Source organism: Euleptes europaea, chromosome 11 (genome assembly GCF_029931775.1).
Source record: "Euleptes europaea isolate rEulEur1 chromosome 11, rEulEur1.hap1, whole genome shotgun sequence".
Classification (NCBI taxonomy): Eukaryota; Metazoa; Chordata; class Lepidosauria; order Squamata; family Sphaerodactylidae; genus Euleptes; species Euleptes europaea.
The window spans coordinates 56,337,684-56,356,626 of record NC_079322.1 but is presented as its reverse complement, the minus strand read 5'-3'; the positions used below and the strand labels follow the sequence as shown (position 1 = coordinate 56,356,626).

Sequence of the window (18,943 nt, the reverse complement as noted above, 5' to 3'; positions counted from 1 at the left end):
AGAGATGGGAGAAGTCTGATCTAGGGGCTGAAAGGAAAGGGGCTGTGTGTAGGGTTGCCAGGTCCCTTTTCGCAACCAACGGGAGTTTTTTGGGGTGGAGCTTGAGGAGGGTGGGGTTTGAGGAGGGGAGGGACTTCAATGCCATAGAGTGCAATGGCCAAAGCAGCCATTTTCTCCAGGTGAACTGATCTCTATAGGCTGGAGATCAGTTATAATAGCAGGAGATCTCCAGCTATAACCTGGTAGTTGGCAACCCTAGCTGTGTGTGGTGGGCTTACCTTACCCCAAAGGGGTACAAGTTCACTTTCTTGGGGGACATGTTACATTTACCTTGACAACATTCCCGTGTTGCGGAGAACTCTGACTGGCTCATGAGTAGGCTTTTCCTCGGGGGCCTTTGACTTATGGCCAAGAAGGAAAATGGAGCACCAATTCCTATTTGCTTCTCTCTAGATACTTGGGGCCCAGCTGTCAAGCAATGGGTAAACACCGGTAGGCTCGAAAACAGTAACAGCTGCACATTCAATTGATGTAACCCAAAGTGCTTTTGCACAGAGGGAGCATCCCAATTCTCTCATGGCGACCCTATGAATTAGTGTCCTCCAAAACATCCTATCTTTAACAGCCTTGCTCAGGTCTTGCAAACTGAGGGCTGTAAGCAGAGTTATGACCTTCTAAATCCATTGCAGTAAATGAGCTTGAAGTCAGTGGGTTTAGGAGCATCTGACTCTGCTTAGACAACATACTGTCACCTATGTTTAGGGATTCTTCTGTTCAAACAGAGGAAAAGCACTTAAACACAGGCAACTCAGTGCATGCAACTGGTCAGCTCTTTCTCAGTTGGGGGGCTTGCATTTTCCTCTCTTACCTTTCCTTTTTCAACACCTGCTGGAAGCTGTATTTTGGTTTTCACCCACTCATTCTTAGTTGGTGCACCGGCTTTCCACAGCAGCAATGGTTCATCCTGATAGTAATAGAACACGGCATTTTAATTTTTAAAAGGGACGGTGTATCTGTGGTTCCTGTAAACAAATTTTCCTCATCTTTCGAAACCATAATCAGAACAGGCCTTCTGTTCCCTCATTGGTGGCTAGAGACATTTAGTTATCTGGTGTGTTTTTTCCTTTGCAGTATTTACTACTCTGATTGCATGGGCTCTAGGGAAGACAACACGTTAGCAATTAGGAATAATAATTAAGCAATTATCAAGAGATATCTATGTAAATGTAAAATTAAACACAATGCAAGGCATACAAAAAAGATATCCCCCCTCCCAAGGCATGAGTTAAAGAAAATTACTCTTTACCAATACTTTAAAAAAGTTATTTAGGAATTTTCCATTTTCTGAATGAATAGACTACATAGACATCAAGCTTGGTTCTAAGTTCTTGAAAGCCACTCACCAGAACCCCAAAATGCAAAACCTAACCCTATCCTTTCTTATTATCACATCCTTATTATAAACGAATAATTGTGCGACACACACAATGTCAAGGCACAGTAAACAGGCAATAGATTCACAGATTCAGCAAACCACTTCTCATAAAGAACTTTGATATGATTGTATTATGCATGGTGATCTCTAGATAACACTCCCCACCCCCGTGTTCTATCAAATGTACATGAACCCATCAGTAATGCACAGAGGAGGAGATGCAAGTGAACTCAAAGAACTAAAACCTTCATCCAGCTGTGCTTGCTCCAATTCTGGAATTCATTTTAGGCACTCTCCTAAATTAAACAGAATTGGACACAGCAGACCTATACATTAAAACAGGGGGATAATCTGCTCACCTCCTATTCAAGCACCAGAGTTGCTGACAACTCAGATAGAAGTTTTATCACCTCATGATGCTTTAACGCATTGCCGTTGGATCTATGTGCACACAGGGCAGAAAATGAGTTCTCTCTGTGCCCTGATAGTTACTTCAATTTGTCAGTGTTCTCAGATTCATTTGCAGGTTGAAAAATCAGCTCTGCCTCGGTGTGTCCATGTTGGCTGAAGCCTGGCTGCTTCTGAGGCTTGCAAGCGGGGTGCGAGTGTGAGTAATAAAGAGACTGATGCCCAAGGAATTGGGACGAACCCAAATTATTGCATTTCAAGGCTAAAAAGTCATTGGAAGGAAAGAAGTTATCCAGCAGCAATACACTGGCCAAGTTAAGGCAAATTCAAGAGGTGAGAGCCCCCATGCTCTCTCTTATAATAGCTCCAGGTCAGAAAGCCTCATTTAGACTGGTTTCTAATCACAGCTCCTTGGATAATGCTCTTCACACCTTCTGGGAAGGAACAGCAGGTAATTTGGTAATAGATTATCTAAGTGTCAGTGTGTTCAGATCACTGCCCTGAACTCCCCCAATTCTTTTGGCTGCCATCCTCGAAACTACATTCCCAATCCCTTTGTGGCTCAATTTTGGTCTGATTTTTTTTAAGGCTTGCTCATTTATTATCAAGAGATCAGAGTCCTAGGTTGTAGGTTCTATTAATTTTTTTCCAGCTTCCATGTTTTAAAAAACAAGATAGCAAGCGTCCAAGCTGTAGCTATCTCTCTAGAGTGTTTTGCATTCATGATTAACTGCTTACGGCAACTCTAGCTAAATCCATGAAGTAATTCTACTGGGTCTGTCAGAAGAACATGATGATTGAAGCGAAAAAGGCTTCAGGCTAGAAGGCTGCAAAGGAAAAGACCTCAGAATGTAAGCTATCAAAACTATCTTTTGAGCCTTCTTATCAACGCCTATTTTCAGCTAATCCATTTGGTCTTTCCCGCTATGCCAGGCTCAACTTTCTGTTTCTTGCCTCTTTTATGCACCACTTAGAGTTGCCAGCTCTGGGTTAGGAACTACCTGGAGATTTTGGGGGTGGAGCCTGGAGAGGGTGTGGTTTGGGGAGGGGAGGGACCTCAGTAGGATATACAGTCCATCTTCCAAAGAAGCCATTTTCTCCAGGGGAACTCCTCTTGGTGGTCAGGAGATCAATTGTAATAGCAGGAGATCTCCAGGTGCCACCTGTAGGTTGGCAACCCTATCATCACTCCATACACAACCACTGTACTTTTGCAACCATTGGCAACTGGCTTGTCTTGTGCAGATAAGACAGTTCAGTAGCAAACAGTATAGCGCAAGTGCAACATCCAACCATACAGCGGTTGTATGTGGATACAGCACAGGAGCAATCTTATATGTCATGGCCTCTCATAGATGCTACTAGACAAAATTCTACATGGGCGGATGTAGTGTGTAACAGCATTGTCTGTCTATGGAGAGAGCCCATGCTAGAGTCATACACTCCTGGCAGCACCTTGCAGTAACATAGTGCAAAGGATCCATGCTAGACGTGGCACAAAGCCTCTTTGAAGAGTTGCTTCTAATGAAACAAGAAGGTGCCCCCAAAGAACCTTCCACACTTCATTCTTTTTTTTTCTATCTCCAGCATGGTGTAGTGGTTAACAGCAGTGGTTTGGAGCAGTGGACTCTAATCTGGAGAACTGGGTTTGATTCCCCACTCCTCCACGTGAGCGGTGGATGCTAATCTGGTGAACCGGGTTGGTTTCCCCACTCCTACAAATGAAGCCAGTGGGGTGACCTTGGGCTAGTCACAGCTGTCTTAGAGTCCTCTCAACCCCACCTGCCTCACAGGGTGTCTGTTGTAAGGAGGGGAAGGGAAGGTGATTGTAAGCCAGTTTGATTCTCCCTTAAGTGGTAGAGAAAGCCAGCATATAAAAAACAACTCTTCTTCTTTTCCCATTCTGCAGAGGAAGCCAATTAGGGTTGCCAATCTCCAGGTGGTGTCTGGAGTTCTCCTGTGATTACAACTGATCTGGACAGAGATCAGTTCCCCTGGACAAAATGGCTGCTTTGGAAGGTGGACTTTGTGGCATTAAACCCATTGAAGTCCCTCCTCTGCCCAAACCTCACCCTTCCCAGACCCCCACAAAATCTCCAGGTATTTCCCAACCTGGAGCTGGCAACCCTAAAGCCAATGAAAGTTCTGACTATAGATATCCTTCTGCCGCTGTCAATGTATTATTTTTTCATCATCATTCTGGAAATACAGATAGCATGCTTCTACATACCATGGTGAGTATTTTCCCCACTCTAAATCTTGTTAAAAAGAAGAACAAGTGGTAACAGTTCCTGGCACCCACTGGTTCTGTTCTTCCAAGTTTCTTGTCTTCCTTGTTTAAATGCAGAAAGAACTGGTTCCATAAAACATTCTGGGACACCATAACTTTATTCGCTTTTTCAAAAAGCCACATTACCCACTCTTGGGGATGGGATAGGATGAAGGGAAAGAGATGTGCCTTGCAAGAGCATACCTTTTTTCATTTTGGAGAGGAATTAGACTGTGCATTTTCCCTTACCTTAGTAGTATAAAGTACAGCTTTGAGAACACTTCTCTCCACCAGCAAATAATGAAACCAAAAATGGCAGTTCTCGCCAAAGCAACAACATGTGGAACCATTCCGTTGTAAGATTGCATGTAATGTGCTCTCATTGGCATGTATGCATTGAGGTTGACCTGAAAAAGAAAGTGTCTGCTAAGGAATTATTGTTTTTTTGTAATTAAATAGGGAAACAAACCATTCTGAATGCTGTTGCTTCAACTGAAATTCTGTGAGCAATACTCTTGGAGGACCAAGAATGCCTGGAAGTGAAAGAATTACAGAGCTGGAATGAACGTAAAAGTTGTGCACGTTACGACGTTTCCTTCATGATCCTGGGGAGGAGGCTGGCCTGACTCTAAGGTGCTATTCACACAGCCCAAATAATGCACTTTCAATCCATTTTCAATGCATTTTGAAGGTGGATTTTACTGTGTGAACTGGCAAAATCCACTTGCAAACGATTGTTAAGGTGCAGTGAAAGTGGATTGAAAGTGCATTATTTCGGCTGTGTGAATAGCACCTTAGAGTAAGAACATGGCAGCAATCCTATGAATATTTTCCTGGGAGTAAGCCCCATTGAATAACATTGTAGTTACTTCCAAGTACACCTGTTTGGGATTACTCTCAACAACATCTTCCCAGCCCACAGGGCACTTTCTGTTCCATCATCTGGTCTGCTTTTTCTTAAAATGCCTATTTTAAATGAGAATGGGACACAGGTTTTGGGATCCAATGCACTGCATTTTGAATTTGCCCCTAGGTTTATGCTAAGCATGGTTAATGTTGGCCAAACATAACATGTAAATGGCAAAGAAGATCCAGGAGAATTTGTGCAAGAAAAGGAGAAGCATTGTGCAGTCCCAACCTATTTGGCAGCTGTCTACTCTCTCCCTTAGAGCTTCCATACCACAGGAGAACTAATGGTGCGTGCAACAATAACACCTATTAGCTGAGCAAGATTTGCAATGTTTCAGTTGTACTATGGTCTGGGATATTTGGTTTCCAGAGCATCTAGGGTTGCCAGGTCCCTCTTTACCACCAGCAGGTTTCTGGGGCAGAGCCTGAGGAGGGTGAGGTTTCAGGAGGACTTCAATGCCATAGAGTCCAATTGCCAAGGCGGCCATTTTCTCCAGGTGAACTTATCTCTATTAGCTGGAGATCAGTTGTAATAGCAGGAGATCTCCAGGTATTACCTGTAGGTTGGCAACCTTAAAAGCATCTGACGTTCCTACTCAGGTGCCATAGGAAACTACAAGTCCCAAAAACCATAGCATCTTGGCTGTTGCTGTTTCTGCATTCCAGGCATTAAGGAGAAACTGAGGCCTTGCAGGACCAGATTAAGACATGCCAAGCCCCTATACAATGTCAAATTTAAGGGGCATCATAGCATTACCAAACAAATTGGTTATTTAGAATTTTTTAGTGAATTGTCTGTATTTTAAGACCTCTAATGGCTAGGGTTGCCAGGTCCCCCCTCCTGATCGGTGGGAAGTTTTAGGGGGTGGGACTGGGGTGGCCATGTGCATGTGTGACCGCTCACATGCAATGGTATCACTTCTGGGTTTACTTCCGGACGAGCGCTCCTGGGGGTAAACCCAGAAATGACATCATCATGTGTATGCAGCTGCATGTGCAAACAATTGCAACTCCGGAGCAGCTGGGTGGATTGGCCGGCAATTTCCTGCCAAAACCACCCACCTGGCAACCCTACTCATAACATGATCTGAAGCCCTAAACTTAGGGTTGCCAGGTGCCCAGTGGTAGCAGGTAAAATCCCACCAATGCACCAGGTTGCCCACCAGCCAGCTGAAGGCTGCGGGGCACAGCGGGCACGAGCGCGTACATGCTCTGCATGCGTCACTTCCAGGTTTACCCGGAAGAGACACGGATGCTCTGGCAACTTCGGCTGAAACTCTATGGAAACCATAGAGTTTCGGCCGGGATTGCTAGAGCGTCCTCGTTGCTTCCACGTAAACCCGGATGTGATGTAGGCATGTTGCGCAGGGTGCGCGCGCGTGGTGTAGCACGTGCGCGCATCGCACACATCCACCGCAGCCTCGCAAAGCTCTCTCCAGTGGAGCTGCGGGGCCTGGCAAGCCTACCTAAACATTAGCTTGCTTGGCTTGTGCATAAATCCAGCTCTGAGGCCTTGCACAATGTTTGGCAGGCAGCTTTTAGGTGAAGAGGGTCAGGGCTCAGGGGCTCTTGTGGTGGGGGCTAACAATCGGCTCCTCACTTTACTTCAGGAAACAAGATACACATTTGCAGAGACAGCCTAGTTCTGACCTATGATTGCTTTTATAAATGGTTAGTTTGGATCTGAACGGTCTAAAGACCTAAGCTATCATCTTGATGGGTGCCTGTCATTTTCTTTCAAGTCCAACTGTTTTCATTCCCACTGTCCTACCATATATAAGCTGCATACTTCCCCCCCCATACTAAAACTTTTATAGCAGCTTAAAGAAGAAATAAAGAAAGTTCTTCATTTCTTCAGAAAATTGTAGGAGATAGGCCGTCTGTACAGTATGAAATCTATACTGCAGTTCCCCAGCAAGACATTACCTAAAATGTGTTCCAAAGCACATTGGTTTACAACTAAAACTAGAAACCAATTTTGACTCATCTTGACCTTTTGCTCCTGATAAAAAGCATTTCTATGGAGGCCTAAAAGAATGACTGGTATCTGCCATATTCTCTTTTAAGTATCAGAAATAAAAAGAATAGACACTTGTTCTTTATAATATATATCATCACGTTTTTAAACCCCCTGAATCATTTGGCTCCCTAGTTCTTTTCAGGAGGTAGCACATAATTTTTTCTAACAACCATTTGTCTTATTAGTAAGCCTTATGGCTTACCATTGAATATCATCCTGGATACTAAATTCAGAGCTCATTATACGGGAAACATTTTTATATCAAACAGGAAAGAAGATGGCATCGTAGGCAAAGGGGCAATAGCAAGGTCAGGCATTTCTGTTTGGGCCACTTATATGCTGCACCTGTTATACAGTCCCCCATTTTTCTGGGCCCCGGATTCTATCTCTCCTCATGTCACTTGACCTTGGCAAAGGGTATGTGCAGTGGATGCTAATTTAAGTTGATTGGCAGGGCAGCAGAAATGTAGTGCAAGAACCTATTTAATATGGGGGTGTTTTTGATCATATAAAAGCCATGGCCCTTTGACCTTTCCTTCACCTCACTCTGGATTCAAAAGTTTGAAAAATTTTATGTGCATCTCCCTGTTTTTGCCTGTGCAAACACCAGATATATACCAAAATACACTACTGCAAATTAATGTGGGAATCCCCAGAATTTAAGAGATTTCATTCTGCGATTCTTTTCAAGCTAGGTTTTCAGAATGTTGTGTAGTAACTACAAATTCCTATTCTGGGGGGAAGGGAACTGTGCTGTACACTTTTCTTGAGGCTATCAGATTCTCAATTGCATGTAGTCCAAATTACATACTGAGTCTCAGTAGAATATGTCATCGGAGAGAACTTTTGATAGAACAAAGTTTCTGTAATCCAAAACACTATCTTACAACTTCTACTGCTGTGACAAAAGGGACCAGTATAGCATATTCCAGAAATCTCAGATCTTTGGGACAGCAAGATAAAAATCTCTTCCCAAATGTAATAAAAATGAATTAAATTTGTACTGATTAAAATGAAACATGGAAACTGAAAAAAAGAACCGTTGGTCAGAACAGCCTATACTCTGAATGTATTCCTTTCATGACATTTATTACCTTCTATTGAAAATGTATGCAGCTTTTCGTTATAATTAATTATCGTTCTTTTTTAATACATGTCCAAAATAATGACCACAGGGCTGCCAAATGCATAATAATTTCATGTTATTACCATTGGTGTCATTGCTTCCATCTTTCAGAAGAAATGAGTTTAAGCCAAGATCATGTGATTCCTTCACAAGCCGCTCTGCTAAGTCACCAGAATTCCAATCACACACGTGAATCTTAAAACTGCAGGTGTCCTGAACTGAATTAGAGAAACAAAAGAGAAACAATCTCTTTTGATGTTAACATTTGTGAAACTACATTCATTATTACATACAATCACTCCTTTGTCTTCCCTCAACTCCCTCCCCTTTCCTTGAGTTCCTCCTTTCCCAGCTTCCTTTCCCCTTTTCATTTTTTTCCTTCCAGAGCAATGAGTTTCTACTTTTCAGGAACAGTATCAACTCACATGATAAACTCACAATTATCATCCTTAATGGTTCGTTTTATTTCTACAGAAGTCATAAAATAATTTAAATAAAATGCTATGTTTGCTAAACCTTACAACAGACTCCTCCATTTGTGGTACTGGAGGAGATGCTCGACGCATTACGGCAGAATTCTCCCTCTGGAATGCAGGTCTCATTACGAGCATAGTGTTGTTCCTTAGGCAGTGAAGCTTCACGGGCTTAAAGAAAGATTGAAAAATACAAAACTGAAAGTGGCTTGGTTATATATTAAACATACTTTTTTTAAAAAAAAGTCTACTTTGTGAAACTGGCTGTAGTTGAAGTCGGGAACATTTGTGATAATAACCGTGGTTAATGGGCAAAAACGGTCACACGAGTAGACAAGACAACAGCTGCTCCTTGCCTGCCTTTCCTAAGACATTACTTACAGCTACGTGTACCTTTCCTCCACCTTTTTTCTTCTGGCAAAACTCCATCTCAGAAGGCTGCCAGGAATGCAGGGGTGGAGGGGAGAGGGCTTCTTGGGTTCTTAGAGCTTCTGGCCTTCATTCCATGCTCAGTGGTAGAGCATCTGCTTGGCATACAGGAGGGTCCAAGTTCAATCCCCGGCATCTCCAGTTAAAGGGACTAGGCAGGTAGGTGATGTGAAAGACCCCTGCCTGAGACCCTGGAGAGCCGCTGCCAGTCTGAGTAGACAATACTGACTTTGATGGCCCAAGTGTCTGATGCAGTATAAGGCAGCTTCATGTGCTCATGTGCTCCTGGATGTTTGCTTTTCCCCAGTGGGTAGGAGAGCAGCAGGGGAAATAATTAGAACATAAAAACAATCCCAGGCAGAAGGCGTCCGCAGCTCCTTTCCCAAACAAAGTCTCCACTCAACTTACTTTTCATTTTTAAAAAGTCAGGGAAAAGAAAAAGTGCAAATTCGTGTTTAATCAGGCTGCAGGCATATTAAAGGGATCAGCGGAAGAGACTATAAGTGAGGAAGGAGGCAAAGTTCCTCTAGGATGTTTCTGCAGCTCCACTTTTGAAGCCTCTGGCTCCCGTTTCATCAGAGATAGATGACATGTTGCAGAGAAGAAGCCTTAGACCATTACTTTAAAACCGCTGAAACACAAGACTGCACTTTGGGCTATCTGTTTCCATCTCCCAGAGGATAAATGTCTTAATCCCCTTTTCTAACTTACATCTTGAAAGAATATCAGCCTTTAGATTGTATCACCCTCCTGTTTTCCGAAGGGAGTGTGCAGCACGTGGATCCTCAGGGCTTAAAAGTGGGACAAGAGAGAGGGTCGGAATGGATTTCCTGCATCTTAGCAGGACCACTGAGGGACGCATGGACATTTAAAAATAGTCCCCTGCCCTCCATCAAATCTGCTTAAATGTCTGGAGATCACGGCTGGCTGTGCTTACATCGTATGCTGCTCTAGAACACTGATGCAAAGATATAAGCTGTCAAAGTCATAAGCTATGTTGAAGGGACAATTCCCTTCCTCCCGTTACATTGTGAAGAAATGAACATTATGTAGAAAAGAGATATTTTTCACAAACAATTTGCTTAAGTGCTTATGCACATGAGTGCATAAAACAAGTAGGGGTTTTTTTTGGGGGGGGGGAATACTACCCTCTCAGATATGCAGAGCACATCCCTATCAGTCTGAACAGGGAGAAGAAGGAACTCAGTAGGGACATATTTCCTCTCCCCCATCCCCTCAGTCGTTCATCATAAAGCATTTATTTGTAAACATTGGGGTTATGTGCATGTGCACAGACAGTATATAGCATGAAAAACAAAATGAATTGATTCCCCCCACAGTGTAAAAGAGGGATGAATTGGACTTGAACACCACCCGCTGTCTCTGAGACCATTTTCTTTTCTCACCCCAAGGATCCTTTAAACTGCAAGTGTGACTAACCCCCTCTGGCTCCTTCAGGCTCAAGAGAAGCAGCATTATTTGACAGAGAGAAGTGGAAGAAGCTCTGTGGCCAAAATGCAATGCGAAAGAAAATAACAATCTCTTTACTGAAATGTGCAAGATTCTACTTCAGATCTCTCTCCTCTCCTCCATTTTTTCTAAATTTCAGGACATTGAATAATTGGCCTTTGTGTTTCAATACTTTGCTATATATGTATCCGAAGAACTATGAACGATCAGGGCTCTCCCATCTTCCATTTGCAGCTCCCTGTGTTCCCAGAAAAGCTGCTCCTGATGGTTAGTGGGTTCTTGGGACCAGCTTGTAATGTGGTATGGGGTGATTGGAAATGGATGGAAGCAACTCTGGTGAGACTCCACCCCACAAGGTCTCCTGGGAGTTGCTGGCCCTACTGGTGCCTAACAATCAGCTGGGAGGCAACCTTGAGTCAGGGGTGAGGAAAGAGACAATGAGTCCTAGCTGAGATGTGAGGGCAATGGCAGCTGCCCACAGAAACTGCTTAGATCTCATAGGCAATCCGGAGGGGCACAGTCAGTAAAGAGGCTGGCTTCAGACAAAGGGAAATGAGCAGAGGGGGACATGGCAGCTCTTGCTCTCCAGGCTGAAGAAAGCAGAGTCAGGGGAAAGGCAGAGGACAAAGGTGAATGAGGCTTGTGGGAGAGCATGCAGCGCTCCCTGTTAGCAAAGATCTGCCAGACTTAGGCAGGTCTTTTACATCATGGTTTTGCATGCTCATGAAACTATGAGCCACACCATATACCTGAAACCTCACAGGGGAAAGAGAGCTTGAGACAGCACTTTTTGAGTGGGAAAATAGTCAAGAGAGAAAAGTTAAGCATTGCCTTCTTTCTCCTCAAAACAGCATCCTTCTGTGACTGATTTCAAAAAGAGCCTTCATTACATGCATTCTCATGTTCTGTGCAGCTTGCCCCTTAAGAGCAAATATTTGTCCAAAAAGAAACAAACAAAACTGCCCTTCACCTTTCTCCTGCCAATTTTACAAGCTCCTTGACAAGGCGTATTGTACTACTACAAATTAATCCAATCAATTGGTTAAACCAGGATGAATCATTATCTATAATTTAGAAAAAAAAGAACTTGGATTTATATGTAAATCCTTTGGAAATAAATCAGCATTAGAAATAGAGTGATTATAATGGATCTATTACAATTATATTTGGACAATGGGAACAGTCTTCTTGTAAACCAGTTAGAGCAACTGCAAACCTTTTACCCTTCTGGGCTCTACAATTAAGCACTGACAGGCCACAGGGTAATATTAAGTTCCCTCTTCTCTAAGGCATTATGACCAAGTCTAATTTGACTGCTCTGAAAGAATCAATGTGTCATTTGCCAGCTTTAAGTACACATGGAAAAGAAACTTACTGTTCATGCCAAGCATTTCAAACTACAATCTACAGAGAAGATTCAAAATGTAGAGAGGCCAGTCTGATAGAAAAGTTAATAAGAACTGTGCTTAATTAATTGCTTCCTTTTGCATAGCTGCAAGATGGGCATGCTTTTGAAAGTAAGATGCAGGGTTGTTGTTTTTTTTGTAGATCAGTGCTTGGAAGAATGTTCAGAGTCCAGTTTTAATGACAAAATGTGCATGCTGGAAGAGGGAGATCATTTAACAGGTGAGGTAAAGCTCAGGGAAGTTCTTAAGCATTGGCAACAAGGGAGGTGTATAATCCTCCCCTTTATTAGTCCAACCAGTCTGGTGAAGCTCTCTCCTTCACTCCCCTGAGATTAGGAGCTTTCCTGAGCTGTATCCCATGACAAGGCCAACATCAAAGTTTGGCATGGTTAGACATCTGTCAAGGCCCATGCCAGACAGAAGTCCAATCACCAACCAGAGATGATCATCCTCTTCACTCCCACCAGGAATTAGAGATTACTAAAGTGTCTCGGAACAATCTCACATTTCTTCTTTGGGAGAGGTACATGAAGGCAATTAAACAAGAAGTCCCCATTCCATTGCCTCCATGAGCCTCTCCAACCATGAATCATAGGGACCTCTGGGTTACTTCCTGTGGGAGGGATACCTGGGAAGGAAGGGGAACATCGATCTCTCACACTTTTTGAATCCCTGTCTGTACTGATGGGGGTTATGAGAAAGAACTGCAATTAGGGTTGCCAGCTCCAGGTTGGGAAATTCGTGAAGATTTTGGGAGTGGAGCATGAGGAGGGCAGGGTTTGGGTAGGGGAGGGACTACCATAGAGTCTACTCTAATGCCATAGAGTCTACATTCCAAAGCAAACATCTTCTCCGGGTGTACTGATCTCTGTCGCCTGGAGATCACTTGTAATAGGAGGAGATCTCCAGCCATCCCCAGGAGGTTGGCAACCCTAGCTGCAATCTACTGCCTCCCCAAAGTACTCTGCCACCAGGAAGTGAGAAAGCATCATCGAGGTCTCTGAACTAGTAAGGTAGACAGAAATTGCAGGTGAATGAATTGTTTATTTATCTGCATCATTTATAGTCTGCCTTTCTCACTTGGACTAATTAGTGATGATTATACTAATTAGCAATGAAGAAGAAATTATTGGCTTTAGGTTTAATTTTATCACATAGATTAGTATAAAGCAGAAGAAGATGGAAGAAGAAAACACAAAAGCACAAATAAGAAAGTTGTATCTAGAAGACTGGGATAAAAATCGGTCCACAAGAGTGGCATGAAGCTAGGACATGGGAAATTGCCATGCCAAAGTATCAAGGCATGAAAGAGCTAGATGGGGGAGCAATTATCTGGAGAGACGTTAATTAAGCCAAGCAGGCCTAGAAGAGAATATTAAGGACCCTTGAGAAAGGGTAGCAGCTAGAGTAGGAATTGGGTTGATTTAAGAGGAGTCTGGCACCAGTGCAAGCCCTGTCTTCCAGCTGTGATACTCCATAGCAGCTCCATAGATTTGCTATTTGAAGCCAGTTGACGCAAACTTGTATCTTGTGTTGACTATAGTGAAGACTTGCATGTGTGAACATTGATTCCCACATTGTACACAAATATGCCTTTAACATCATTCACTGTCAATCCACATAACAGTGCTTTTCAGTGTTAACACTCCATACATTTGACTGAGTTATAAAGTATCAGACCTCTAAAATGACGCACAGATTTGTGCTGATCGATCCTATTCCTCCTGTGTCTGATAAGGAGGGAAATAGTCAGTTCTTATAGAGAGAAGGAGGAAAAATGAGACTAAATGGGATTGTTATAGAGCATACTGCCAAGGCTATGTGTTGAATGTTTTCAAATCTTCAAACGTGAAATATGACACAGATGGTCAAATGCTTACATATGCACAAACGTCTAGATATTATTGTATGTCGGTTATTAAATACAAGCAGGGCACCCTCAAGGACCTGAGGAAGTATCTCATTTTATCCTCCTCCACTATTTCCTCTCTCCATCCCCTGAAATCCTCTATAAACTTTCCACTTCCTTCTCTCCTTGCCATCCACCAGCCAATCTACTTTTATTTACCACCCTGTCTTTAGGTTTCCTTCCTTCCCTCTGCCGGCAGCCTCTCCCTGGGAAAACTCTGAGAAGTTCTGGCTGCTAGGCTGGGACCAGTTAGGCAGTGGGGAACCTGCAAAGATTTATGGGTGGCACCTCACTTTCTCCTGTACCCACCTCCCCCCACTATTTCCTCTTTCCCTCCCTCTGGCAGCGCCCATATCCGTAACTTTCCTTTCTTCCTTTTCTCCTTCCCACCCATCAACAAACCTTTTACCCATCCCCTATATTTATTTACTTCATTTATACCACATCTTTCTTCACAGTGGGGACCCAAAGTAGCTTACATCACTCTCCTCTCCTCTATTTTATCATCACAACAACCCTGTGAGGGAGGTTAGCCAGAGAGTGTGTGACTTGACCAAGGTCACCCAGTAAGCTTCTACGGCAGATTATGGATTTGAACCTGGGTCTTCCAGATCCGAGAGTGAAATTCTAACTTCAAGTACAGTAGTAGCAAGTCACCCGGTGGTTGCTGTTGCACATGGCCCCAATGAGTCCTCCCCTCAAAGCCAAAATAGCCATGGAAATGGCTCTTTCCTCCCTTGCCTTTTACTGACAGAAACCAAGGCTTGAATGCTGGCAATACTGTTGTGGTTGCCTAGCAACAGCCACGGAGGATATTTGTTTCAATTATTTTGATGGGTTTTAAACCCACCCCCACGTAGGGATTTTCTGGTAAGATTTCAGATTTTTCTGCCCCCCCCCCCCCAAGTTTGTAGAAAGATCTGTATGGTCTGTTGATGGGCTCAAACTCCAGATTTAACTATCCATAGTTGAGGTCATGTTGAAAATTCAATATATTGATTGTAAAACATTAAACACATTAGACATATTGATTGTGAAACACATCTGCAATTGAATCCTGCTACATACCACTGCAAGTTATTTATCAAATAATGCCAGATAATGAACAACATTAAACAATAATAAATACTTCCAAATGCCAAGATAATGTATCACATCAAAATTCTAAAAGGAGAATTCTCAGAAGAATTTCTGAGGAAAGTTTGTTCATTTTTATCCTAGATTAATTCAAAATATGTTGGGATTCATTCAGACAGGCTTTTTTTAAATGACAGTAACCCGATGGTTAAATAGCAGCAAGACAGGGAAGGGGTCTTGAAACAGAGCTTTTCTATAAAACTCAATTTAGGTTTCATTCTATGGGAATGTAAAATATCATTCCCACTTTCTTACTTTTTATACACTTTCTTTCTATAATCAAGCTCTCCTCTGCCAAAAACCTTGAGTTTGCAACAAGATAATGGCTTTGAGCCAAAATATTTGTCACATGCACCCTTCACTGCTGACCAAAATGTGAAGTGAGACAGTGGCACCCCCCAAGTGGAAATCATGAAAACATTCAGCTGGATCCAAGCCAATATGTTTTCTAAAGGAATATTATTAATAGGAAGGCTGACTAGAGAAGGAGCTCACCCCAGCAATGCTATGAAATTACAAACCTACACACTTGCCGAAGTGCCTTCTTCTGTGCATCTATAAAAGATCCAGGACTCTTGCCCTCTGTTGCTTCCATTCACCCTAGCAATTGCATCTATTCTTCCCAGCAGCGACGAGTCTGAAGCTCAGTTGTCAAGAGCTGTTTCACACTTGACATTTTGTACTCAGACAGAGGTACCCAAGTACAAAATATACGAGTGCTTCATTGGTAGCAGAACCATGAATTTTTCGAGATACAAAATCAGACTGTTTCATCGGCATTTTAAAGGGACATAACCTCATAACACCCAAATGTGCATTTCATAACAGATGCAGTACATTGCGTGCCAGAGCACCCGTATTAGGTTACAAAAGTCAAGGGAAGTGTTTTAGAAACTGCAGTTGTCAGAAAAGAAACCAGGTAAGTCCTGTTCCTGAGGAGAGTGGATCCAGTCACTTACAGTGATGTATCGGGAGAAAAAGGACAACTGAACTGCTTGTGTGAATCCTTTGGGATGCTCTTATAAGTAGAGGGCTAATGGGGGATGAAAAAACAACCGTGGAAATTTGGAATCCCCTTTCCAATAATATAGTGCTAAACTGCTCAGATCAGGGGAAGAGTCTTTCCCCCTTCTGTATCGGTATGTAAGAATTCTTGTCTCAACTGAGGGTCAGGATATTCGCACTAGATGGTGCGCATATCCTGACTCTAACCAAAGGATTCACCACAATCCTTTAAAGCAACCCTGTTGTGCCTTGTGAGAACATTTGGATTTTAAAAACAGATAGAGGTGCCACCAGGACGCCAAAGGTACTATCACTGGTGGCAACTTTCCCCACCACTCCTCAACAGCAATCCCCACTGCATAAGCTGCCTCCTCTCTCTTCTCCTCATCTGGCACAGCCTAGTGACCCCACCACCACCACACCCACCTGTGGGCCCTTGAATGTTCCAGGTGTGCTGGCCCTAAAGATTAGCTGAGCAAACACAGCTGATGCTGCAGTCTCATTTGTGCCCTCAAAACTAGATCTCAGTCTACCTGGTTTGAAGTGGCTTCTGATTGCTGGTGGCACAGGCAGGAAGACATGGGGACCTGGCTGCTGGAATCACTGGCTTAAGGAACATGCACACCTTGACACCTTATGCAATCCAGTTAAGACTTTTGAGGGGGTCAGCAAAGAAAGATCTCCTAGATTTTTCTGTCGCTTATACAAATCCCAGAAATAGCAGAGCACAAATAAAGAGGTGATTACATGCTTCATAGGTATAGTTCCCTTCTTTCTGTAGCACTGCCATGTGAAATAAATATCATCCTACTGCCAAATTCCTAGGATATTAAAGATTTGAATGTTGGCTCTATGATGCAACAACATTGCTTAGTATCCTAAAATATTTAAGAAACTGCATAATGTACTGTAGAGGTTATTTTTGCTTCCATCTCAGGAGAGATATTTAGCAGAAGCTAAATTTATCTAAGACCATAAATACTGCATTTCACAATATAACACAGATCACACAGTAAACTAAACTGAAGGGCTGCATTCATGAGACAATTTTAGGACAGCATTGAGTTCAGTGACTCCAAGGTCTTGAATGCACAGAGCAACTTTGCTGCTAGTAATTTTGTGGATTTTACTTCTTATTTGGTCAGGCAAGTAGATGCCAGCAAGCCCAAATGACTGGAAGATAGACAGTCTGGGCGTGTCCTAGTGCTGAAAAAGCATGCAACAAAAGATTTTCTTGCATGATGGGATGTTCAAGCTCATTGCTGTAGAGTTTAATGGATTGTAAAGAGGATTCCGGGAAATCCTGAGTAGCTGCAGGCTAAACTGTTCCAGAAAAAATACAACAAATAGAGGTCTAAGTAGAAACAACACGTTGTGACTTGGCTGTATGCACATATATGGACTCAGAGATACTCACATCCTGTAGCCTGTGCTGTCCTTTGCACATAACGTTGTGTATGTTTTGCATTGCTTTATTGGGGCTTTCGTGTCTGTTATTTCTGAGGTTCCCATTGTACAGAAACACAGCAGTGGTGATTCATTGGGTGTCACACACTGAACCAGCTCATTTTGCACATCACTCATACTAGGTTGCCATGTAGTAAAAGTTATGCACCCACTCTGAGTAGCATCTGTTATGCCTAGGGTTGTGCAAAAAAAAAAAAAAAGGTAACTTTCGAGGGGTTAGGGGGTGGTTTTTTTCAGCCGAATACCCATACCAGTAAAGGGGTATTTCCAGCCAGTTTACTGAAAAATTCTGGTCCGTTATAATCTATGGGGACCAAATTTGCAGTGTAACTGCAAGGGACTTTCCTTAGATGGACAGCGAAATTTGGTGAATGTTGAGACAGAGGGTCCAATTTTACAGGCCCGCAAAGGGGTCACCCCCATCCTCCAGGCATTTGTGAGCCAAGCTGTCCATCAATTTTCAGGTTCAGATGTTCAGCATTGCTGAAGGCTGGTGGAAAGAGCCAGTTGGCAGGACTGGTGCCTCAAAGTCTGGGGCTCCCTTTGTATCGTATAATCCATGCAAATTAGCTCCCAAACTGACGGAAAAGGCTTAAATGAAAGAAAAATAAGGAATTGAAAACATTTCTTTTGGTGGCAAATGACATTCTGTGAACAGTCCTTTATTACAATCATAAAAAATCTGATTTCAAGAGATGATCACGGTGCAGGGAAACAAAGCCTCTACTCAGGGTGACCTTCAGTTTGAGAGCAGGTTTTCAGGGGTGGGGGTGATATTGGAGCCAGCCATGACCAAGGCAGCTCTTGTGAAGGAGATTGCTCATCCACACAGGAGAGCAGTCTTCTTCAGAACGAAGACTGTTCAGCAGTTGTTAAGTTGGTGCTTTTTAGTTGGAGGGTATATCCCTCCATATGGGACTGGGTGAGCCCTGTCTTTTAAATGACCCTTATGCAGACTATCCTGATCCAGATTAACTCACTGAATGGTGATGGATAGTTTGGTGAGACCAAGTTGGCTCTGATTATCTGACCCCTACCTCAAAAAAAGTTGGAGTCCTAACAAAACCAGTCAAAGATAGAAAAATGGGAGAAAACACAGAACTGTGCATCTGAGCTAAGGCGAATAGCCGAAACCCGAAAAACCGAATTCAGCTTTTTCAGGAATTGCCTATTCAGCTTCAGGCAGATTCCCAGGTTTTGGTATTCGACCGACCCAAACCCCGAATATTGACAAAACTGCTAATTTCAGGTTTATTTTCAGTTCAGGTATATTGATATGCACAACCCTTGTTGTTCCGAAGCCCTGACCTGGATGGCCCAGGCTAGCCTGATCTTGTCAGATCTCAGAAGCTAAGCAGGGTCAGCCCTGGTTAGTATTTGGAAGGGAGACCACCAAGGAATACCAGGGTTGCTATGCAGAGGAAGGCACTAGCAAACCACCTCTGTTAGTCTCTTGCCATGAAACCCCCCCCCCAAAAAG

The 18,943-nt window shown here is 43.1% G+C and overlaps 1 protein-coding gene across 1 annotated transcript in view; it reads right to left on the bottom strand.

Moving 5' to 3' along the window:
- MALRD1 (MAM and LDL receptor class A domain containing 1) overlaps window positions 1-18,943 on the bottom strand; it is a 284,449-nt gene that overhangs the window by 250,582 nt on the left and 14,924 nt on the right. Inside the window, 4 exon segments of the mRNA XM_056857102.1 lie at window positions 869-964; window positions 4,362-4,519; window positions 8,251-8,385; window positions 8,689-8,811. Of these exon segments, the coding sequence (XP_056713080.1) occupies window positions 869-964; window positions 4,362-4,519; window positions 8,251-8,385; window positions 8,689-8,811 (512 nt within the window).